Source organism: Ursus maritimus, unplaced genomic scaffold, assembly GCF_017311325.1.
Source record: "Ursus maritimus isolate PB19 unplaced genomic scaffold, ASM1731132v1 scaffold_7, whole genome shotgun sequence".
NCBI classification, from domain to species: Eukaryota; Metazoa; Chordata; class Mammalia; order Carnivora; family Ursidae; genus Ursus; species Ursus maritimus.
Window position 1 is genome coordinate 25,099,093 of NW_024426885.1, and position 23,879 is coordinate 25,122,971.

Here is a 23,879-nt window from a genome sequence, read left to right on the forward strand (position 1 = left end):
CTCAAGGACAGCTGGCTGAGAGAACAAATGGAGAGTCCAGGCCATACTCCGAAGGCCCTAGCTCAGGGACACATCTGCCCAGAGGAAGGGACATGTTTCCTAATTCCCACGTGGACTAGAGGACTTCCTAGCAATCTGCCCCAGATGGGGAAGGATTAGGATAGGCTGAGACCCCCATTTAGCCCCTCGGCATGCAGGGTACAGTGGGTGCAGAGAAGGGAAAGACAGGAAGAGAATGGACTCTTCCCCTCCCCTCTGCTGGGCAATTTGTTTCTGCCCCTCACCTCCCTGCCTTATAGCCCCTTTCTTCCCAAACCTTCGAGGGCCTCAGTTTCCCATGTTTAATGAAGAAGGGAAAGAAGAAGGGGCCCTGTGGGCTTGCCCCTCGGCTGGAGTGGGGCCAAAGCCTGAGGAGGCAGGCGTGCAGGGTGGGGCGCCACGACGGGCTAGGAGCTGCGGTAGGTCTTGATAATGTCCTTGATGGGGCGGCGGCAGATGGGGCAGCAGGCGTGCAGAGCCTTCTTGAGACGCAGGCCACAGGCATAGCAGAGGCACATGTGGCCGCACGTGTAGATGACCGTGTCCACTGCGTGCTCATAGCAAATGGTGCACTCATCGCTCCACTGTCCTGTGCCTGGGGTCACTGGCGACTCCGGCAGGCTCACTGGGGAGTTGGGGGCCGTCCCTGGGGACAAGGGGATACCAGTCAGCAGTTCACGAGAAGAGAACCCCCTGGTCCCTTGTCTCTCACCCCACTGATTGGGATCTGTTTCCCTTGACAACCCACTTTCTGGCGCAAGGAGGCCTCGATGAGGGGCCAGGGTGCCCATGAGGAGTGAAAAGAGAAGAGGGGTAGAGGAAGGGAGGGGGCCCAGAGTCTTTTAAGGAAGGCCCGTTCTGAGGTATCCTCTGGTCTTCCCCGTGTGCTAACAAGTGCTCTGAAGAAAGGTGCCCAGCTGGGGGACAGGGTGGGATTCACTCCAGAAATCACCACCCAACAAAGGTTCACTGAGCCAATCTGCAGCTCCTCCAGGGCCCAACTCTGACACAGAGGCTCAACGGCCACCTCAGCCAGGGGGTCTGTGGGTGGGGAGTCTGCCACGGACACCGCGGAACGGGAGCAGCCAGCCTACTTACCGCCAGCAGAGCCACCCAGAGGTCCGGAGCTGCACGTGCTGAGCAAGGGGTCGGAGAGGCGGCTGCCCAGGGCGCTGGGTGAGGTGGGCGTGGAGGCAGGGGAGCAGGAGAGCGATGGGATGCCCCGCTCTGCCAGGATGGTGGAGCCTGCGGAAGGGGAGGGAGGGACGCGCTAGCCACGGAGAGGCCTACTGGGAGAAAGCTCAGGTCTCCGCCCCTCCTAGAGGTTCCCAGGAGAGACAGTGCCAACACGCAGGATCATACAGCCCAGCCACTGGGCGGGCTCAGGGCAGGATTCCATAAGGCGGCCCAGCGCCCTGCCCCAGCTCTCCGTCTCCACCTACAAACTGGAGAGCCACTACAGGCTCTGGTGTTACTGCACCAGCGGTCTCCAAACAAGCCCTCTGCCTGGAATCCCACCTCCACCCTTCCTATGCATCCTCACCTTCAAGGTTTCCCATGCCAGAGAACAGTCCCCCTCCTCCTGCCTAGCATGGCCCTTCCAGCCCTAGCCTGAGCCTCCTGTTCCAAGCCCTGTGCTCTCTCCGTCACCGCCCCCAGATATCACCTACTGTCTCCCCTGCATTGGCACCTTTCAGATGCCCTTCAGCATCTCCCAAGCTCGTTCTGTGCTACATTCTCTCCCTCCTTCCTTCCCTCGCTCCCTTCTCTTCCACTCTTCTCCTCACCTTCTTCTTTTCTTCCTCCGCCCCCCTCACTCCTCCCTTCAACAAGATACTAGGCACCAACCAGGTACCATCCATTGTGTAAACACAACACTGAGAACGAGACCCACAGAGCCCCCAAAGACCTAACTGTCCAGGGAGCCCCTTGGGGCTGTCCTCAAACCCCCTCCTCTGGGGAGCTTTGACCACCCCCACAAACCACATTACTTTATTTTGCACTGACCAGCCACACACACCACGTACATGGGACTAAACCACCACCGAGCTGGGCTCTTACTTGTTCTTTTCCCAGGTACGCAGCTTTGTTTTCCCAGGTGAACTATGAGCTTCCGGAGAGCAGGAAATCGTGTTCACCTGTGACTCTCCCACAGGCTCAAACATACTGCCCTACACATCAGTGCTCCATGAGATCCTTCTATCATTAGATGTTCTAATTCAGTTAATAGTCACTGTCTCTAAGAATATGCATTAGATGTCCACAGGGTTTCTCTGATGTTAATAGTTTTCAAGTAAATTAGCATCTTCTTTCAGAAATTCACACCTATTTACCTTTCTTGCCTTACTGCACTGGCTAGCGTTTCCAGAACAATACGGTCAGGCATCCCCTATCATATTCCTGACTTAAATGAGAATGCTTCTCATGTTTTGTCATTAAGTATGAAACTAGCGATAGTTTTGGAGTAAAGGAAATATCCTTCCATTCTTAGTTCATTTAGGCCTTCCACGAAGCACAGCACTCCTCTGTAAGGTAAATAATTACCCTTCACGCACCATCACTGGTTTGTTTTTCCTTTGCAGTCCATCAGGATCCCCAAACACCAGCGTGGTGCCTGAGAAGCCCAGTTCTCCTACAGCGCAGGTGCACTCTGCTTGGCACACATTGTTTAGCATATATCTGGGTGACTCTACTCATCTACTCATCTATTATTAGGTGGTGCTGGGGCAGGACGGTACCGCCCCTCATGCAGTCCCCTTCATCTGAGGAGCAGTGGCTCCCAGTGAATGTAGCCAAGTTTGTTTGTTTGTTTGTTTTTTACCTCAGCCTGATTTTTTTTCTGCACCCAGTCTGATTTCTTTTTATCCCATCCTGAATTTTTACCCCAACTTCTTTCCTGATTTCATTCCTTCCTGATTTATCTTTCCTCAATCATAACTTCTTAACATCTTGCCTTATTTCTTTTCATTCCTTTTCAAATTTTTTTTCACTCCATCCTCATTTGGTCTCTTTCCAGAGTAGGAAGTCCCCACTTATTTTATCTGATTTCACAAACTCTTAACACACAATCACCAACAGCATTATACACACAAATACGCACAATTTACTCACTCGCGTGTGCCTATACACAGACATACCAATCTTAGAGCGTACCACACACTCACATACACACATCACCCTCCTGGGTGTGAGGCCTAGGACGGGGCTATGAAGCCCAGAGGTCTCCAAACTTGCCCAAGCAAACCTGCTTAAATAAAGAATTCAGGGGCGCCTGGGTGGCTCAGTCGTTGGGCATCTGCCTTCGGCTCAGGGTGTGATCCCAGGTTCCTGGGATCGAGCCCCACGTCAGGCTCCTCTGCTGGGAGCCTGCTTCTTCCTCTCCCACTCCCCCTACTTGTGTTCCCTCTCTCACTGGCTCTCTGTCAAATAAATAAAATCTTTAAAAAAAAAATTTTTTTTAAGAAAGAAAGAAAGAAAGAAAGAAAGAAAGAAAGAAAGAAAGAAAGAAAGAATGAATTCAGAGGGGTGCCTGGCTAGCTCAAGTCAGTTAAGCCTCCGACTCTTGATTTCAGCTCAGGTCATGATCTCAGGGTCATGAGATCAAGCCCCGCATCAGGAGCCTGCTTGGAATTCTCTCCCTCTCTCTCTAAAAATAAAATCTTAAAAAAAAATTCAGATGCCCAGGACTTATCCAACATCTACAGAATCAAAATCTCTGCAGGTGGGATTCAAAAATCTGTACTAGGTCCTCCTAGAGAATCTAATGGAACTAGCCCAGTCTACTGCAGCTGATTAGAAGGCCAGCTCTTGCAAAGTATGAATACCTGTGCACTCTGGGGAAACAGAGGTCCCTGGAGATGCTTTGTGAAAAAAAGATTTCTGGTCAAATTAGTTTAGAAAAAGCTGTACACCATAACCACCACCACCCCCCTCCTTAAAGATTCACACTGCATATTAAAGGCTCTGAGAAGTTCTGCAGTAAAGAATCCCCCACTTTTTCTCACAGAACACTCTGAGAAACGTAACTTTCACAAGGCCACACACCAGTCCATTCAAACTCTGTCCATTCAAACCCAGGAAAGAAAGGCCCAGACCTCTGCAACCCCATCGTCTCCAAGGCCCTCTGCTCAAGAGATTCCCCATCGGCTCCCAACCCAGGCACCACGCTGCACAAACACCTTGGCTACCGATATACCAAACTTTCTTATCCAGACCCACAGCAATCCTTAAGAGGCAGACACTTTAATTCCCATTTCGGAGAAACGGAAACTGAGCCTCAGAAAGTTAATTGCTGGTGAAAACCTTTTTTCTCATTTTTAAGTGGTCACTGGTCTGTTTATGCATCTGTGGGGACACGGGTTAATCAGAGTCTGGGAGTGAAACTCAGTGATCCACACTTTTCTGCCCGCCCCCAGGATGCGTCTGGTGAGACTGGAGGCCAAGGCCTAGCCGATGGAGTCCGGCCCAGGACTCATTTCGGTGCCCGGGACTCGGTGGCAAGACCGCACGAGGCAGTGGGGCGGGCGCACTGGCCCTCTTTTCTTTCCCCGATTTCCCGGATGGGCCGGGCCTCCAGGAAAGGCACGGTGCTGGGTCTGCCGGAGGGGCCGTCGGGGGAGGCACTCACCGAGGATGCGGATCTGCGTGACGGCTCCGTGCAGGCCGAAGAGCATCCAGAGCGGCTGCGAGGCGTCCACGCACAGCTGCATGCCGGCCGCGGCGCCGTTGTGGCTGAGGTGCAGCTCGCCGTCGGCGTTGACCACCAGGCCCAGGATGTCGCCGCTGTGCAGAGGCCCGGGCACGCGGCACACGGCCCAGAACTCCTTGCGGTCCACCAGGGCCTCGGGGCTGAAGGGCAGATCCGCGGGCCGCAGCGTGCCGGGGTCACACGTGGTGACGCCGAAGGAGAGCGCGCCGGGCCGCGCGGCGCCGGAGCGCGTGACCTTGACGAAGATGGTCTCGGCCACGCGCACGGGCCGGCTGGTGAAGACGAGCGCGCGCTCGTCGCGCCCGTGCTCCAGGCGCGCCACCGTCTGCTCGTCCAGGATGCGCACGTGCGCCCCGGCACGCAGCGCGTGGAAACGCAGGTCGCCGTCCAGTTGCGCGGGCAGCGCGCGGCTGTGCTGCGAGTTGAGCGAGTTCTGCGGGATAGGGCAGCCGGCGGCTGGCGCGGCCTCGTCGCCGTCGGCGCCCGGCACGTTGAGGTCGCACAGGCTCACGGAGAGGCGCGCCTCGTCGGCGTCGTGCCGCAGGGACGGCCGCCGCAAGGCGGTGAAGGAGCGCGGTCGCAGGCAGTCCGGAAGCACCAGCTCGCTGTCTGCGGCCAGGGAGGGGGAGAGACAGGGCGACCGTTACGCGGGCCACGCCGGGGCACCGGCCCGGAACCTGCGCGCTTCCTCCCGCCAGCCGTTCCGGCTGCGCCGTGAAATACCGACGGCTTCGTGAACGGCACGGAAGAGGCGGGCGCAGGGTCGGGGAAACAAACTTAGGGTTAGAAACAAAGTTACGCTGGACATCTATTTGTTTAAGCAAAGGATCAGCGCTGGAAGGAGGGACACAGAAATTAAAAACATTCCTTCTACATGGCACGCTTATGAAAGTTGTTGTTGTTGTTGTTGTTATTATTAATTATTAACTTAACTCCTGGGCCCTCCGTTTTGATCCCCAGCAGCTAAAACAGCGCTGAGCACTTGAGTCAACAGCAGTAAATATTTGTTGAATGCACTGCGGACATCCTACCCCTCTGGAAGGTCAGAGGGAACCCACTTCCCCAGAAGAACTCTTGGCATAAGTTGTCTCATCTTATCCTAACAATAGATCCTCTGGAGCAGAAGGACACGGAGGCTGAGAGAACTTAAGTAAATTTATCCAGGATTTCCTTTTGAAAGTGACTTCATTGGAAATCAACCCTTTTCTCTTTTTAATCATACAAGTAAGACTATTTTGTAGAAAAGACAGTTCAGCAAAAAGAAAAAAGAATCACCTCTCAGCCCACCATCCGGGGAAAAATACTCTTAATACTTGGGTGAGGACCTTCCAGCTTTCCCCCCCCAATATATTCTTCTGATACTTATACGAAAACCAAATCATGCTATATAAACTTTTTAACCTTTTATGGGTAACAAATCTCTTTGAAAATGTGGTAACTTTGACCTATGTCCTCAGAAAAACACATATTCTTCCTAAATTCTGTGGATAATTTCAGGACATCTGTGAATCCCATAAAGCCATCCATGGGCATGGACTCCAGGCTAAGAACACTGCTATACAGATTTCCTTCTCAAGACTAGCTTTTCCACTTACTATGTCCCGAACACCCTTCCATGCCAATAACCATGTTTCCAACACCATATTTTTTTAATGGCTGTGCTATGTCCTACTTTATGGAGTCCTATCATTTATAATAAAAGTTATGCATGATGAATTACCCCTGCATTTCATCCTTAAAACATCCATGGAAGTGTTCCCATTATGGAGATAAAGCTCAGAGATGTGGTGTGACAGCCACCAAGTGGCAGATCCAAGACTGAAGCAAGGTCTGTCCAACTCCCGACATCACATTCTTCGCTTTCAAGCTCTCATAGTCCCCAGATTTGGCTAGTGCCACTGTAGACCACATCATGGGCCAATCCTTCCCTGGGAGCCTTTTCTCCGAGCCTCCCCAAGGGAGAATCTGTGCTTTCTCTCCAAGACCTGGGTAAGGATAGCTGGGGTGTTCAGTGTGAAAGCAAAGCTTGGAGGACTGGACTGCTATGGGCAGCTGAGGCCAGAATTCAGCTCCAGCTGAATCTAGAGACAGTCTCTAAAGGCTCCTTGTTTTTGTTCTCCCCCTGCCCCTTCTAGGAACAGTGCTGTTAGGGCCCCAGCAAGGAGAGGGTGCTGGGCCCTTCCCCCAAACCCCCTGCCTCTCTGGAGAAGCCTCTTGGGGCCTGGCTGGTTGGGATTTCCCAGCATCATGCTTGGCAAGAAGGAGGGAGCCAACTGGAAAATGCGATTATTCCAGGGAATTGACTCTGTGACAGTGATGGTGCAGGGAGGCTGGGGGCTGCAGAGAGGCAGAGGCAAGGAGGCCCGAACAGGAGGAGGAGGCCTGAGAGACAGTCGTGGGGACCTGGGACAGGCTGTGGGCTGACTGGGGGCCCCAGGAAACAGCCCCTGCTCCCCACCCTTCAGGAATTGCAGGCACTAGCCCTAGAGGACTCCAGGGTTGGAGATGGAGAGGAAGGGACAGGGACAGCAGGGTGACTAGAAAACAAAAAAGGTTCAGAGATGCCCAGTCAGAGCCTATAGGAAGAAGTCTGTCACAGGGCTCGCACACATGTGCACCCCCACACTCCTCTCCCCACCCCACCCCACACACACTCAGGACAATCAGCCCAGGGCCCATGGAGCTGGCCAGACCGTGAACACAGATTTCTGAATGGGGTTGGATGTGTGCTCCCCTGAGCTCTGCCCGTTCAGTGGTCCTTCTGTACCTGAATATGCCTGCTACTGGGCCTCCCAGACCCGAGCCACTGCTAAGCTCCTCTAAGAAAGCGACTCCTTCTCTTAGACTGAAATCTACCTCCCTGTATCCAAGGATATCTTGGATAGATTTAGTTCTCAGCTTCAATGTCCTTCTGTGCCAATACTACCTTCTGGGGCAGCCCCGTGGAGAAAACAACTTCCCTTAGGGAATACTCAGACTCACCACACACCTTCCCATCTCTTAGACAATGAACAGAACCAGACTCAGTACTCCAGATGTGCCCTGACTAGCTCAAGGCACAGTGTGGCCACCACCTCCCTTGACATTTACACTGTACTTCTCATAATGTAACCTAAGAGCATTTGGGAGTTTTTAGTAACCCAAATCCGTATACTGGTAGGCAGAATACAAGCACAGTTAAGTATAAGGATTTTGAAGTCCTCAGCCTGGGTTCAAATCCTGGTTGCACCATTTCCTGGTCATGTCACCTTAGATAAATAGCTTAACCTCCCTGGGCCTCTCTTCTTCAGCCGTGAAATCAGTATTTACTAAGATGAATAAAATCTGCGTTCTAATACTCCGCTCAGAAGGGAGGCTGTGAAGTCCAAATGCGGTAAGCTACAGAGGGCACCTAGGAGAGTAATAATCACGAGGTTAATATGAGCCTCTGTTATTGTTTACATGCCCCAGGGCTCAGAAGAAAGTGCATGGGCTCTGGGGGGATACAGGCCTGGGTTTAAATGCCCAAGCCAGCACTTGAATCAACTTTCCTCCCAGCCTCAGGTCACTCAGCTAGAGAATGGGGGTAATCACAACTGTATTGTGATGATGACGTGGGGGTCGGAAGCAGGGTAGGGAGCCCCTGGGACCTAGGTACTTGATAACTTCAGACACCCGTGCCTACTCAGGTTGTTTGTCAACCAAAGTCAGGTCCCCTGCACCAGGCAACGAACATTCTGCACCTGATTGTAGGACTTCACACCCGTCATGAATGACATCAAGAGAAGCTACAACGTGGAGATTAGAGGAGAAAGAAGAGAAGGAAGGAGAAACAGCAGGGGGTAGGGAGAGAGGAGGAGGGGCAGAAAAATGACCCCTTTGGCCTTGCTTGAAATCTTGAAGGAGTTGGGAGAAAAGGTACAGGAGATGCTGGGAAACAGCTAAAAATGGAATCCCCGGGGCCAGTGCCCAGCCCAAGTATGTCCTCTCCCAGCCAGGCCGCCCCTCAGGGTCAGCAGCAGCCGCAGGCCGTCAGCAAGCTCCAAAATAACCATCCCCTCGGTGTCCCCGGAAATAGACGACATTGGAGACGGAGGGGCCGGGCAGGGTGCCCTGTGCAGAAGGGGCAGCAGAGGTCAGAGCTGACCGAAAGCCAGGAAGGATCCAGGCCCCCAAAGCCACGGGAGAGTGCCCTGGGACCAACCCCAGCCCAGCGTCACAGCTTGGAGAAAGGGCAGAGGGCAACCTGTAACCCCAAGCAATGGGGCGGCCCAATCGGAAGCAACAAGCTCTACCATCCGGGCCTGGGACACACGGCTGCCACTTTGGAGGTGTTCATGCTGGGACCCGGAGTGGGGAGTGGCACAAGGCCACAGGAGACGCTGCTCAGCTGGCTCCCCTCTCAGTGTCCCCTCTTTCGGGAAGGAATTTGTCAGTCTTCAGCTCCTGGCCCGGGGCGGGGGTGGGGGGGCACACCCACAGAACAGATCCTTTGCGCCAGGGCAGAAACCAGGCCCCACAAGGGCAGCGAGGCCAGGGCACGGGTTTCCTCCCATCAAGGTAGTACTCGGGTCACCCACTCACTGACCCGCTGTGTGCCCAGGCCTCGGCAGTGGCTAGAGAGGAGAAGCCAGCACCTGGGCCCCAAGAAGCCAGTAGGCTGTGGGGGGGTCAAAGCTTGGAGGCATGAAAATATTTGAATGTAATTTCCTTACAAAATTCTTAATGCCTCTAGAGGAAATCCATTTCTCTGCCAAGTTCTCACCCAGCCTTGCCTAGAATGCCCCTGGGGACAAGGAGCTCACCACATCCCAAAGCTATCTGTCTGCTATCTCTGAACAACTATAACTGTTAGAAAAGCTGTCCTTGCACGGATCCAGAGGGGACCCACATCCACCCCTTGACGCCCCCTCTGAGCCTTCTCTTCTTTAGGGTAAATGTCCCTTTTGGGATCATGCTCTCCGACAGAGGCTGAGGTCCCCGTCCTGTTTCACAGTGAGTCAGAGACAGCCTCTTGGAAGAAACAAGATTTGACCTGGGCCCTGAAGGACAAGAGAGTTTGGACTGACAGACAGAAGTGAGAGGCACTCAGTGGGAAAACTGCACTAGCAAATTCCCGGAGAACAATCTGAGCAAGGCCAGGGGGAGAAAGGAAAGGAAGGGTTGGGAGGAGAGGAGGGTCCAGACTGAGGGCAACGGGGCCAGCTCTGGCCAGGGACCCACTGGGCCCTTCCACATGTTGCCAGCCAGTGCAGGGCAACCAAGCAGGGCCTGGGCACTGGTGCCGAGGCCCTCGGGGGCAAGCAAGGGGCTCCTTTGAAGCAGAGCTTGCCATCAGCCCGAGTCTTGTTGGTTTAGATTCTCACATCCGGAACGCTGGCTAATCTTTAGCCATGGGTTGGCCCGCAGCAGCAGGCCGGCTAGCGAGCACCTGCCGGCCGCTGTTTGGAAGGCGTTGCTGGCCCATTTACTGTCTCCATAAACATCCTCCTGTTGGTCAGCACCTGGCATGGGGCAGGGGAAGGAGCCCCGAGGGTGGGGACATGGCTTGGACGGGCAAGGGATTTCTCCACCCCTCTGGGCAGCACCCTGGAAACCCACACCCACCTCCACCCTCTCCATATAAACCCAACCACAGGAAAGCTAGGAGAAACAAATACTTTGTGAGGCTCATGGAGGGAAGGGTAGAATGTCCCAGAAATACTTGGAGTCACAGACTCCAAGATTTTTGGAATCTTCAAGACAGAGAATCTTAGACATATAGATTCTTAGACTCATCTGGTCTTGTGGTTCTCAAACTTTTTTTTTTAAGCTGTTAAATCCTTTTGTCCAACAGAACCAAAAGCTCTGGTTGAAGTCCAAGAGGAGGCCACAGAGCTGCCAACTCAGCTGCCTCAAAGATGCCTCTGGAACCCCAGTGTTCCAAGGAACCCAGCCGGAGAACCATAGATCTTGTTCCAAGAAACAATTTAGACAGCATGGTTTCAATTTCACCCAGATACAGGGACTTGGTTTCAAGGCTTCCTCTTCTAAGGAGAGGACTGGCTTGGGAGTTGTCTATCTGGTGGGATTTTTAAATTAAGTATTCCCTTTTAACCTACGAACAGCAGCCCTTGCCATTTGTGTAAACACTTTTACACATCCATGAGCCTCACAGACTCTGAGAGGTAAATGGCACATGTATAATTATGTCCAAATGACAGATGGGGCAGTTGGGGCACAGAGAGGCTGGAAGGCTTGCTCACAGCTACTGAGTCATGTCAAGTCTTGATTCAATCAAGTCTCCTGCTTCTGAAATGAGGGCTTTGTCCCCAATACGGCAAGGCCCCAGCTCCTCTGCTATACACGCCCTGCCCTGGGCCCCCCAGCTCTCTCTAAGCTCCTCAAAACTGTGTCTTGAGCCAAAGAGATACTAGGTGGAAAATGTGAAACTGCCATTTCTGGATATTAGAAACAGTCTAATATTGCTAATCATATATGATTGCACTTTTCATATATTCATTCTGGTTAAAACAAAACAAAACCAAAAAACCAGAGTGCACTATGAACAAAAGAACCAGACGAAGCCCTCAGGCGCCTTCAGAGAACCATGAAGCAGGCCGACTCACCGCTGAAGCGGATTGCTGGGCACCCCCCACTTCCCCGGCCAGCACTGCTGGGGCTCTGGTGACCTATCTGTGCCCAGCATGTGCAGCTGATCCCTGACGCCCTGAGCTCTCACGAGCTCCACCCTGGAAGATGTAGGACGGCCAACTCCCCACCCTGGGGAGGTACCCAGACTTAGCAGGGGGACCAGGTAGACTCCTATTTAGAAAATCTAGGAAGTAATATAGCCCACGCTCCTGGGCCCAAGGCCCAGTTCTCCCAAGCTGTGTGACCTTGGGCAAGTTATCAGACCTCTCTGAACCTGTTTCCTTATCTGCAAAATGGGTACAATAATAACTTTCTTTATGATATATATAAAGGATTTAAGCTATCTTCTTAAGGAGCAGGACAGTACGTGACGCGGAACCACTGGTGCCACCTAGACCTCCACGTGCCTCAGGTGATCAGGAGCAAGGAAGGTCATGGGAACAGGGGGGGTCAGGGAAGGCTTCCTGGTGGAGGGGAGGGCTTGGTGTTGAACTCTGATATCATTAGCAGAATTGGTGTCTCTGAGGCAGGAGGAACAACAAAATTTTATTTTAATGAAGAAGAAATGAAAACTATCGAAAAGGAAGAAATCGCCATCAGCATCCTCAGCCCTTTCCCCCAGCCCCAGAGCATCGCTCGGCCTCCTTAAACTAATATTTGCCTCTCAGCCCCTGGCAGCCACAGCTGAAGGTAAATATTGGTTTAGCCTGGGAAGCGGAAACCCCAGATGGCAGTGCGGTCCTCTGCCGGCCAGCACGGTTCACACTCCTCGTGCCGCCGGGCCGAGCCACACCCTGAACGGGAGACCTGACCCAGGGCCTTATCTCCAGAGTGGACCCAGGCTCCTCACTGCAGGGAAGCCAGGCTGGCCCACCAGCCCACACCCGCCCAGCAGCAGCCTGCCTCTCCGAAAGCCGCCCTCCCCGAGGGTCTCCATGCGTCTCCCTCCTCAGGAGGCAAGGCTATTATCAGGGCTGGGGAACCTCTGCCCAGGTTGGGATGAAGCAGAATGCCATGAGCCCTTGGGAGCCCACCCTCAGTGGCCCCCTAATGCCCTCCTGAGCTCAGCCACGGCCATTCTGATGTGGTGATGTCTTCTCACACTGACCTGACGCCCAGTTCAGCCTGGGAGATAGGAATCCCAGGCCCAGCCCGGCTTCTGACTAGCTGCGAGAATTTGGGCAGGCCCTCTCCCATCTCTGGGCCACATCTCCTTTGGAAAGACTTGACAGCACAGAAGCCACCAGAAACTTTCTGCTTTCATGGCTCTCTCCCCTGTGGTGCCTGCACACACCCCCACCTGTACACACCTCCTTCTCCCCAAGTCACCTACCACCTCTTCACTTTGCTCCCTCCCTTGAAAGTTCTGTTCCCTGACGGCTGATTTCCCACTTTCGTGCCTATGCACACCCTTCGTGTCCGGCCCGAACTGTTCCTCCCCAGTCAGTCCCTTCGTTTCACCTTGTTTGGCTCCTGACTCGAAACTCATCTCCTACAGAAAGTCCTGGATTGCTCCCCAGCTGTACCACCCCCGACACACGGTCTTACTCTTCAGCCACATTTCCTGTAGAATTGGATTTAGGTCTCCTCCGAGCAGTTAGATGGTGTGTCCCCCAAAATAAACATTCTTCAAGGAGGGGGCTGGGTTTTCCATTCTTGTGTCCCCCCCGCCCCCGCACAGTACCTAGGCTGTGCTGGGCACACAGGGGTATCAAGAGACCCTATAGGTGAAGACTTGGCTCACCAGCTTTCTTCCGGGACCCACAGAGCTGCTCTTCCCGAGCCAACGTTTCTGAAAGGAGCACGGAGACCTTGAAAAACTGGGAGAGGAGCTTATCTCTCCAAGTATTAATCACCCCATAAAACTTGTGTTTATTTGGTTGCTGGCATGTCCCTCTTCCTGGAGGTAGGAAGCTGTTATTCTTGGAAATACCAGCCCAGGCTTGGGCCAGGGCACCCCGAGGCAAGAGGTGACCTCCTGAACTCCAGCAGATCAGGGACCCTGGAAGGCACAAGGCAGGCCTGCAGGGGCCACGGTGTGGGCGCCAGTGGGCCTGGCTTATGTAAGGGCAGTGGGGGGTGGGATGGGGCACCCCCCTGGAGCTGTCACTCAGGGACAGACCCCAGCCCCTGCCTGCACTCTCTCAGGAGAGACAGCCAAACAGTCCATGGCCTGACTTGCACATCTGCTAGGTGCAGGTACCTCAGGATATCTCTGATCTGAAGAACAGGTTTGGAGAGTTTGGGCCATGGGTCCCAGAGACAAGAAGGAAGGGAGGGGTCAGGCCTAGCAGGAAGTCCCTAAAGATGAGACACTGGTTTGGGGGGCAATCGCCTCAGGAAAGAAAGCCCATCTTCAGTGTTGCCAAGGCAAAGAGCGACCTCTCAGGGGATGGAGAAAGTCAAAGCTGGCTGAGGAGGGAGCGCAGGGAAAGCCAAAGGCACTGGGGGGATCCGAGCCACGGTGGTGGGAGGCTGGGGGGTTGGCAGTGAGGAGGACAGGGAAGGAGACTGACCCTGGGACTATATAGGGCAGTAAGTGCATCCCAGAGGGGAGGCCACCGAATGAGGGCATAGAGCAGTGTGCCTACCTCTGAAAATATCTTGGATGAATATCTCTTGTTTTTACACAAAAAAGAAATCATTTTAGGAAGAACAAAACAAAGAGATATTTTAATCTGCTAATTGAATTCAGGGGCCATCATCAGTGTTTGAAAACACCCAGGGATTACGGTGATTTACAGCTCAGACAGGGATCTGCTGGGGCCTCGGCCTTACCCAAGGTACAGAGAGGAGCCTGCTGAAAGAGCCACACGCAACTGAAAATACTGGGTGAAAACCCATTTATAGTCCAAGAGGGGTAACAGGGCTGGGCCTGGTGAGACCTCCTGGGCTGTGCCCCAGCAGATCACTCTCCAGGCCACTCTCTAGGCCCCTGAGGTTTAGAAGCCCCATCTCACCTGCCATGTCCCCTTCACCACCCCCTCTCCAGCCCTTCCTGGAACTTCTAGGCCCAGCCTCAGCCCCCTTCTCCAAGACGCCTTCCTGGACTCCATCCTCCCTCACTGACCTCCACCTCCTCTGACCGACTGCCTCCTTCCATACTTAAACGCACTGGAGCTTTATTGGGGAAGGGACCGCTTCTGGCATCAGAACACCCAGGTCAAATCCCAGCCCTGCCATATCCCCACATGGGCAAGCCAAGCTTTCCATGGGTCTCAATTTTCTCCCTGACAAATGGGGATGACAAACACTCTGTCCAGAGCCAGCTGTGGGGTTAAATGAGATAGCTGGATGGAAACCATCTCAGCAGATGGAAAGGATCTATGACCACAGCACTAAACAATTTACTGTCTTCTCCTGGGTTATGCCCCGATTGAGTCTGGAGTGCTGGCTTTGTCTCCCTAATCTCGCAGTGAGGCTGTGCTGTCTGCGAGCAAGGCTGGGTCTACCCCACTCCCCACCGCTTTCCTTCATCTAACAAGTTCCACCCTTCCCTCCACTCTTCCCTGCCGAGCCCCCATAAACACAAGGTTCTCCTCTGGAGAGAAATCCAGCAGGGAAAGACATGGATTCACCCTCAAAGCCTTCCCCGATTTGTGCAAGGCCTATGGACAGACCAAAACTCAGCCAGTGCCTCAGCGCTGAGAAAAACACAGGCATCATGCGGTGGGACACAAGAAACAGAGAAGAGAACTCAGCTCCGGAAGGCTTCAGGGAGGAGGTGGCTTTTGAGCTGGGCCTTAATGCCAGAGTGGGATTTTTGACCTTTGGGGACTGTAGGAAAAGGCATTCTTTGCTAGGAAAGGGGAAAGAAGGAATGCTGCCCCTATTTCCTTACCCCCCTCCCAACAAGACTACACCTTTTTTTTAAGAGCTGGGACACTTCTGTCTCCCACCACGGGGCCCAGCCCTGGGCTAAGTCATAGTATTCATGACCTCTTCACAAACGCAGGCTTTGGAACTCCAGGGCCTGGAAGAGCGAGGCCCTAGGATATCAGCGCAGCCGGAAGGTGCTCACTCGAATCTTGGGTTAAGCTTCTCCCTCTCCGGGGTGGGTGGGGACGACCGACGGTTGTTGAGTACCTACTAGATGCCAGCTGCCTCGCGTAACCCGGCTCCTAAAGCCTTCAGAAGAACCCTGAGACCAGTTACTATTACCTACCCCTGCTTCACAGATAAGGAAACTGAGGCCCTGCAGCTAGTGCAGGGGGGGCCAGGAGCCACCTGGGTCAGTCTGACTCTATAGCCCAGAGGCATAACCACTGCCCTTTCTGCCTCCAGCAGGTAAGGCCCCGCATAAGTACCCATTTCACAGAGTGAAAGGAAAGCAGACCCTTCTCGGGCAGCCTGGGCTCCCTTCCTCACTTACTAAGACTTGGAAGAGCCTGCTTGCTTTCAGGCTCTTAACTTACCCACGTGAATGTAGAAACACTGTTACTGAGTTGAAAAACAGAAAGTTCCCAAACTATTAATTAATAAAAACAGCCTCCTGATGTTTGGAAGTCAACAGAAAGGCTTCTGACAATTACTCATTTGTTTTTACTTTCACTGTCTTTTTTACTCAAATGAAGGTGTTTTGAAAAGAGCTTCACTGTTTCTTGGCTCTGAAGCCAGAAAGGAACGAAAAAAAAGAAAAAAGAAAAAAAAAAAAGGTTTTCCACTGCGCCCATGGTGGTTTTCTCCGCAGGGAGGGGGGCAGGGATGGGAGCTGGGAATGGCAAGCACAGGCTGAGCGCTGACTGAGCGGGGCGCTTTACGTACAGCCTCTTGAATTTCCCTTCATCTTCCCACCAACCCATTTCATAGATGGGAAAGCTGAGGCTTCTGCCAGCTCTGCCTGGAGACACAGCCACTTCGCCCATGAGCCGATGTGTACCCAGAGTCTCTGTAGGCGCGCACACACACACTTGCCAACACATGCACAAGCGAGCAAGCTGAGAACGATCCCAGAGTGGGACTTAGGTGACCTGGATTCTAGTCCCACCTCAGCCACCAACTCAGTGTGTGACCCTAGGAAGCCCGAGACCCTCCAAGGCCCCTTCCAGCCCTGGCACTTTAGAGTCACATGTGCCCTCGCCAGGAAGCCTGGCACCTAAGCACCCCAGGCTGCCTTCTGATGCTCCTCCTTACCTCCTCCAGGATGAATGCCCTCTCATTCCCCTGAAGCCGCCCTACTCACACTGGGCACCCAGAGGCAGCCAGAAAAGTCTTAGCCACCCTAGAGCCTTCGGCTCTCCCTCTTACCCTTTCACTCACATCCTGCAGGAAGTATTAGGATGGGGATGGGCCTCCTGGGGGGCTGCAGAGCCCAGGGGTCAGGGGTTCATTGGGACTGTGTGCTGGCTCCCCCACTCACCTGCTGCACCTCGGGCCAATGACTCAACCTCCCTGAGCTTCAGTCTCGCCTCCACGGACCCACTAACGGAGTCTGCCTCCCGGGTGGCTATGAGAGCAGCAAGAACAAAGTGCCCGGCCCGTGCTAAGTCCTCACTACGCTGTAGGTTTTGATGATTAACATTCATTACTTCCTGGAGGTGGAGAGTCTGTGAGGCTGCCGTTTAGGATGACGATTACGCGCTGCTCAGAGGCACAACCCGAGGGCCCTTGGATGGCAGGAATCTCACCCAGGAGCCCCTCGCCCCAGCTGTGGGCGTGAAGGACGGGGGCGCTCTGCAGGGCATGCGAAGGCTCCCCCGAGCTGTCCCCGCGTTCCCTTGGCCCGGGGGCCCTGCCAGTGGGGAAGGGGTCCCCATGCCTGATGAGATGGAGCAGCCAGACCCCGGGGATCCCGGAGGCGTGTCTGCACCTCAGGGGCGCAGGGAGTGCGCACTCACCCAGCAGCTGGACGGCCCGCGTGAGGCCGTAGACGTCCACCAGGGCCCAGAGCGGGTCGGCCGTGCGGACCCCGTTGAAGAACAGCATGGCAGCTGAGTCGTTGATGCGGTAGAACACACGGCCCTTCTTGTCCACCCAGAAAGCGATGATGTTGCCCTCGTTGGCAAACTCCTCGGGCAGCGCCTTGGCCCAGAAGCCACTCTGGGCCACCAGGTCAGGGCAGGCGTACTTGGGCAGCGAGTCGGGGTGGATGCGGGACGGGTCCTTGCTCGTGAAGCCCAGCCGCAGCGCCCCGCTCCAGCAGCACTGCTTCTTGGTGATCTGGATGGGAAAAGAGGGCCTCAGAAGGAACCCCCTGCCCCGCCCGGCCTCTCCTCTCCCCCGCCGGGGCCCGACAGGGAGGGGGTGCGTCCTTCCCAGTAGACCGCCCCTGGCAGACTTCCCCCGGGGAGTCACACCGCCCAGCCGGCCTCCTCTCTCTCTCCTCTGGGAGCCTTCCCACTGTCTGCTGACCCTTTGTGGTCCCCCTGGCCACACCCCTCCTCCAGTCCTTCTGTGCCCCACGGGGAAGGTTGAGGAAGGAGAAGGAAGAGGGAAGAGCACGAGGAGGGGTGAGGAAGAGCAGAAGTGGCAGCACAGAGGAAGAGAAGGGCTGGGTGCTACAAGGGCCGGAACAGAAGGCAGTGCTGGGCGAGAGGGCTCAGGGGCCCAGGAGAGGCGCAGAGAGCAGGGAGGGGGGCCCACCTTCAGCCTGACTTGCTCATAGATGAGCACTGGGCGGTTGCTGAAGGTGATGGCATTGCAGAAGCTGGCCTGCCTCTTGACGGCCTTGTGGCTGAGGTCCATGAGGATCTGGGAGCCCTTGGTGTGCGGGTGGAAGAGGAGTGGTGTGGCCGGGAGTCCCCCGCCGGGCAGCGCCGGAGGGCAGTGCTTCTGCTTGTGGTGGCATCGGTGAGAGGTGACAGGGAAGGGGCCCCCGATGGAGTCTGCAAAGGAACAAACCTCCATGTCGAGAGTGCGACAGAGACCCCCAGAGCGGCGGTGGGGGGGGGCACAGAAGTTGCCCACGGCCCAGGACGTCCCCCATCATCGCAACGCACCCACGGGCACCTTTTGGCACCATCTTCCTGCTACCATCTCTTGCTATTGCCGCCTTCACCACCTACCACCGTGTGGCATCCATCACCTTTGGCCCTGGTCCTCTACCCATCACCTCCCACCACCAACTACCAGCTACCGCTACTCACCAGTATTTCCCACCATCTACCTCCCACCTCCCACCTTTGTGATAGATCAGCATTTACTACCAATATCCACCACCATGCCCTGCCACTCATTTATTTTATTCAATAAATATTCATTATGCATCTACTGAATACCAAGCCCCGTCCTAGGCACTGGACATACAGGCATGAAACATACATGGATCCTTTCTCACAACAGTCCAGGAAAGGAAATAGGATATACACAGGAATCACGATAAGAATGGCAGGCAGTGATTAGTGCCGAAAGGACAGAACGGCAGCTCACTTCTCAGGAAGGCCTCCTGGAAGAAGGCTGAGCCTCAGTGAACACGTGACCTTGGAGACGCCCTGGAGACCCGCAGGGTGGGTGGGCCCCAGGACCTGGCCGCTTCCCTCCTTCTGGGCCATCCCCCTCCACCCCAGGCCACCTCCCTGCTTCGCACCGCCCATGCCCACAACATCTTGCACACAGGTGGGCCTCTGCACCCAGGCTTCCTAACGGAACTCGGGTCGCCTCAGGAACCTCTGGCCAGGGAGGCAAGCTGCTTTCTTCTGCAGAGAGCTCTACCATACCCCAAAATGGGACAGAGTACAGCACAGGGCGTGGTCCAGGGGAAGGCACGTTACAAGCATGTGAGGTTGGTGTCCAGGAGAAAGGGCAGAGAGAGGAAAGAAGACGGCCGAGGTGTCAGGTGGTTTGTGTCTGTCACTAATGGCTGTGTGACCTTAGGGAAGTCATTTCCCTGCCCCGGCACAACGAGTAGCTGGAGCTCTAAGCCATGTATCGGCAGCACTGGTGGTGTTAATGTAGTCTTGGCAGCTGGGAACAAGGAGAGATGTTCATTTCTTCCCCAAGATCTGTGTCCTGTCCATCAGGAAGGGCAGCCCCTGCCCTATGCCATCAACTTGAGGAAAGAGAGACATGGAGGCTGGGGAAGATGGGGTTAGGGAAGTAGAAAACCACAGAATGTGACAGAGGCCTTCTAGGATGTGTCAAAGTTTGGTTCCTCCAAGGCAGTGATTTAATAATGCAGAAAGCTCAGTCAGCACCAGGCCTGCTCAGAAGTCTTCTACTCCCTAAAGAGGAGGAGAGCTTTCCAGAAAGGAGAGGAAGACAGGAAGGGAGGAGAGATGGAGAGAGGAGTGTCCTGAGCTGCGAAGACCCAGACTTTGGCCCAGGCCATGTTTGCATCACTTTGCATCTTTGCTTCCTTCTTCCCAAAGGGCCCCCGACAGCAGTGTCCATGGTCCATGGCCAGCCAGACAGCCTGTGCATGGGAGGCGGGGTTGGAACAGGAGCAGCTCCCCTTGCTCTCACTAAAGAGAAAAGACTGGAATCACAGAACAGTGCTCAAGGCCTTTAAAGCCACCAAGAAATGAAGGCTGGGACTGCTCAGAGGAGACCCAGTCAGTCTGGGAAGGACACCAGAAGAGGCTGGTGGCCCCTGGATGGTGCAGAGCAGGGGAGATCATTCCAGGGAAGGGGACGGTTGGGATGAAGGGCAAAGCGTGGCCACAGGTAACCTACAGGTGGCCTGCCTGGGAGAGGTGCCCTTTGGGATCAAACCAGCCTCAGGCACAGGTTGACTGCTGGTCTCAAAAAATATCGGCTGGGTAAATGGATTAGAGGTTGTGGTACAGCTATACAATGGAATATCACTCGTCAGTAAACAAGGGACGAACTACCGATGTGAGTGGCAACATGGATGAATTTCAAAATAATTATGCTGAGTGAAATAAGCCAGTTTTTAAAATATAAGCAAACACAATCCATGGAGTAACTGCAGGGCCTCTGTTCCGTTTAACACCCACCCCCCCGGCCTACACCCTGTCCCATTTGTCCCCATCTAGGAAATGCACGCTAAGGGCTAGTGATAACAAGTAGACTGGAGGTCACCTGGGGTGGTGGGGGAGAGGGAGGGATTGCCAAGGGGCACAAGGGAATGCTTGGGAAGATGGGTATGTTCACCATGGGAATCGTGGTGAGGATTTCACGGGTGTACACACATGTAAAAGGCCACCCAGCTCTACACTCTAAACACGTGTGCGGAGCGTATGTCGATACACCTCCATAAAGCAGCTCTTTAAACCTGCTGAGTCCAGCAGCTGATTACAGCCTCTCCCATGGGACTCCTCCCCAACCTCCATTCGGAATCCATGGGCCAACGGCAGGACCTCAGCTTCCTTCGAAATGCTTCTTCTCCTTCCCACCCCATCCTGGCTGGGGTCCTAGGCTCCTGCATAAAGACCGAGAAAATGCTGGCTCTGGGCAAATATGGTGGAGATTCCCAGAGGCCAGAGACCCAGGTCCTGGGAGAACCATTCCCCCAGGCCTCCCTTCCATGAGGCAGGGTTTGGGGTGGGCAAGGGTAACACAGGCCCAGCCACCCTGGCTGACAGCAGAACAGATGGAGAAGGAAGATTATGGAAACCCTGGACCCTGGGGACACAATGAGCACCCAGACATGTGGCCTCAAAAAGGCACATTCATCGACACACACATACACTTGTGGGCACATGCAGGGACTCCAGACCTGAGGAGACCTAGACTTATCCCTCCCCTACCCCTTGGGCCAGGCATCACACATTTACACACGTACCATGCACACACACATATTCATGTCCACAGGGATGAACGAAACAGCAGCATAAGACACACGCCCAGCACACATGGGCCATCCACATCTAATAATAACGGCAGCCATTTCTGGATGCCCGGCCCTGAGCGGGGAGTTGACATACACTTACCGGTTTCAGCCTCACAGCAAACTCTAATAGGGAGGAGGGACATCACTAGCCCATATGACTGATGAAGGATCTGAGCGTCAGAGACATGGAGTGGCTTGCCCACAGTCACCCAGCTGGCACAGAGAGGCTCCAGCAGTCGAACGCAGGCAGTCCAGTGGCAAGGCCTGTGGCTTAGCCATGAAGCGTTAATCGCCAAGACAGCATGGGTCTGGTGTGCTGGACACATTCTTTCAAATGCACATTAAAATATACTTGCGACTGGTAATATACGGGGGAGCACGTTCCTCCATGTGCCACGTAAAACCATTCCGAGTAGCACACGGCGGGGGGGACGCGGCATTCTGCTAACACTGCTTTCAGGATACACGTGTGTAGGCCACCAACACACAGAAACACAGACCATGTTGCCTACGTTGCCCTCCTACACGGCCGGCTATAAAACGTGCCACGCGCACACAAGGCACCCCACTCTGCGATCACCATGAACGAGCTATGGGGAACCTCGAAACCACGCCGAGTGAAAGAAGCCAGCCTCAAAGGCTACCTACGCTCGGATGCCGTTTGTAGGACATTCTGGAACAGGCAAAACTACAGAGCTCAGAAGATCTGTGGGTACCGGAGTTTGGGGACGAGAAAGACACAGGGGCACAAAGGGAGTTTTTATGGTGCTGGAAATGTTCTATATCTTAACTGTGGCAGTGCTCACACAACTTGCACGTTTGTCAGAACTCCCCAAACTATACACTTTAAAAGGATGAGTTTTACGGTCTACAAATAATACCTCAAAAGCAACAACAACTAACAAATCAGGTCTCCCCTAAGATGGAGGAAAGGGAGGCTGGAAGCTCTGACCACCACAGCCCCCATCAACCCACGGCAGGCAGTGCCGAGGATGTGGACACCGAAGCCTGGCTGGGCCTGCCACTCTCAGCCTCAAGCCTCTGAAATGGATATGAGAGGAGCATTTTGGCCGCTACAAAGTACCTTCACTGACTCCTGGACTCAAAATCCCGCGCCTGCCTCTTCCTGCCCACGTGTGGCTCCCGAGGCTGTCCCCAGAGCCGTCCTCAGCCCCTTCTCTCTGCACTCAGCTCTGAGTAATCAACGCCCACCGAGCCACCTCTGTGGAGATGATGTGAAAACCCTCTCTGGCCTGCTGGGTATCTCGAAGTGACCATGGTCTCCTGCCACTTGGCAGGCCCCCAGCTGAACTCCTGACCCTAACCCACCAACTCTCCATGTTCCCGGACCCCAGTGGAATCTTGGAGCACCCCACATTCAACCAGCCAATCCCACCTGAGAACTAGACATCCCTGGGCTCTGCCCGCTCCCGTCCTCCCTGCCCTCAAGGCCCTGGCCCGGCCTCATCACTTCTCTGTAAACAAGGGCCAGGGCCACCAGTAACAGCCACGAAGGCCCTCCCTGCATGCCTCCAGGGGGCGCCATTCACACAGACTACAAGAGGAAGAGTGCCCCCTCAGGCATCCAACATGGTGGTCCTTGCCAGGGTGTTTGCTACCTCCCCAACCCCTGCTGTCCTTGCCCGCCATCTTCCTGCTCCGCCTCAGCTGGCATTATCGTCTGGGGAAAGGAAGGAGAGAAAGCAGAATGAGAATCAACCCTGAGCACAGTTCTGGTATCAAGGGCCAGAGGGGCAGCTGGGGGCAAGGCTTCTTCCCTACACCATCCAAAAGGGCTCCCTCTCTGCACTTCAACAGACACTATGACCTTTAAGGTCTCCATTCTATGGACAAGTTACGATTCAGACTGGTTAACCAACTTGCTTGAGCTCACACAGCAATTAAGTGGCAGAGCGGGGACGTGAACCTTGATCTTCCAGTGCTGCTTGTAGGGGTCCTTTACCCTACTCAGCATCTAATACTAGAGCCCATTTTCCCCACGAGTCCAAGATGGCAACTGTAGTGGGGAAAGGCTGCGTGGAGGAGGCTCTGGCCAGTCACAGCTGAGGGAACAGCCATAGCAAAGGGCCTCAGATGCTGGGACACTACTCCCCCAACAGCCAGGGGTCCTGGGGGGAGCCCCAGTCTCACCATCTGGCTCCCACCAGAGCTCTCAGGGAGGCCCCCTTTAGTGACAGGTTTACAAGCTTCTCGGGAGGCACAGTGGGGGCACCCCCCCCCAGGCGAGGCTGCTGCTGACACAATGGAAACTCCCCCCCAGAGCCCATTCCTCCTGGGCATTTATGAGGTGCCAGACACAAGCCTGGCCAGCCCTCCAGGTGACCCTCAGCCAGCTCGGACCACATTCCTGCCTCTTGGGGGGGTCCCAGGGGGAGATGCCAGGACACAATGCAGCCTCCAGAGTGACCTCCTCACTGCCCCCGCCCAGCTCTGCCCCAGAACCATCCTGGCAGAACCCCGGATGCCCAGGCTGGGCTGAGAGCTGGGCTGCCAAGGAGAGACAGGGAGAGAGCAATACTAACAACAATGACCAAACTCTATGCGACTTGACAGCTGCCCCCAGTGCCACGATGACACGGGTCCTCAGAAGTGAAGTTACCCAGCCAGAGAGCCCCAATCTGAACTCTGTCACTAACTGTGAGACCTCTGGAGCCTCGCTTTTCTCACCTGTAAAATGGGGGTCATGGTAGACCTTCTTCATGCGATTCTTGTCAGGATTAAACGAGATGATGTATGTAAAACTAACCCAGTAAGTGGTTGCTATAATGA

The 23,879-nt window shown here is 54.6% G+C and overlaps 1 protein-coding gene across 2 annotated transcripts in view; it reads right to left on the reverse strand.

Moving 5' to 3' along the window:
- Positions 1–392: 392 nt before the first annotated feature.
- Positions 393–23,879, reverse strand: part of NEURL1 (neuralized E3 ubiquitin protein ligase 1) — a 30,942-nt gene continuing 7,455 nt past the window's right edge. For both annotated transcript variants that reach the window (XM_040624631.1, XM_040624630.1), the window contains 5 exons: positions 17,942–18,183; positions 17,197–17,518; positions 4,667–5,356; positions 1,138–1,284; positions 393–685 (listed from right to left, as the gene is read on the reverse strand). In XM_040624631.1, the coding sequence (XP_040480565.1) occupies positions 447–685; positions 1,138–1,284; positions 4,667–5,356; positions 17,197–17,518; positions 17,942–18,183 (1,640 nt within the window). In that variant the 3' untranslated portion in view covers positions 393–446. The remainder of the gene's footprint in view (positions 686–1,137; positions 1,285–4,666; positions 5,357–17,196; positions 17,519–17,941; positions 18,184–23,879) is intronic.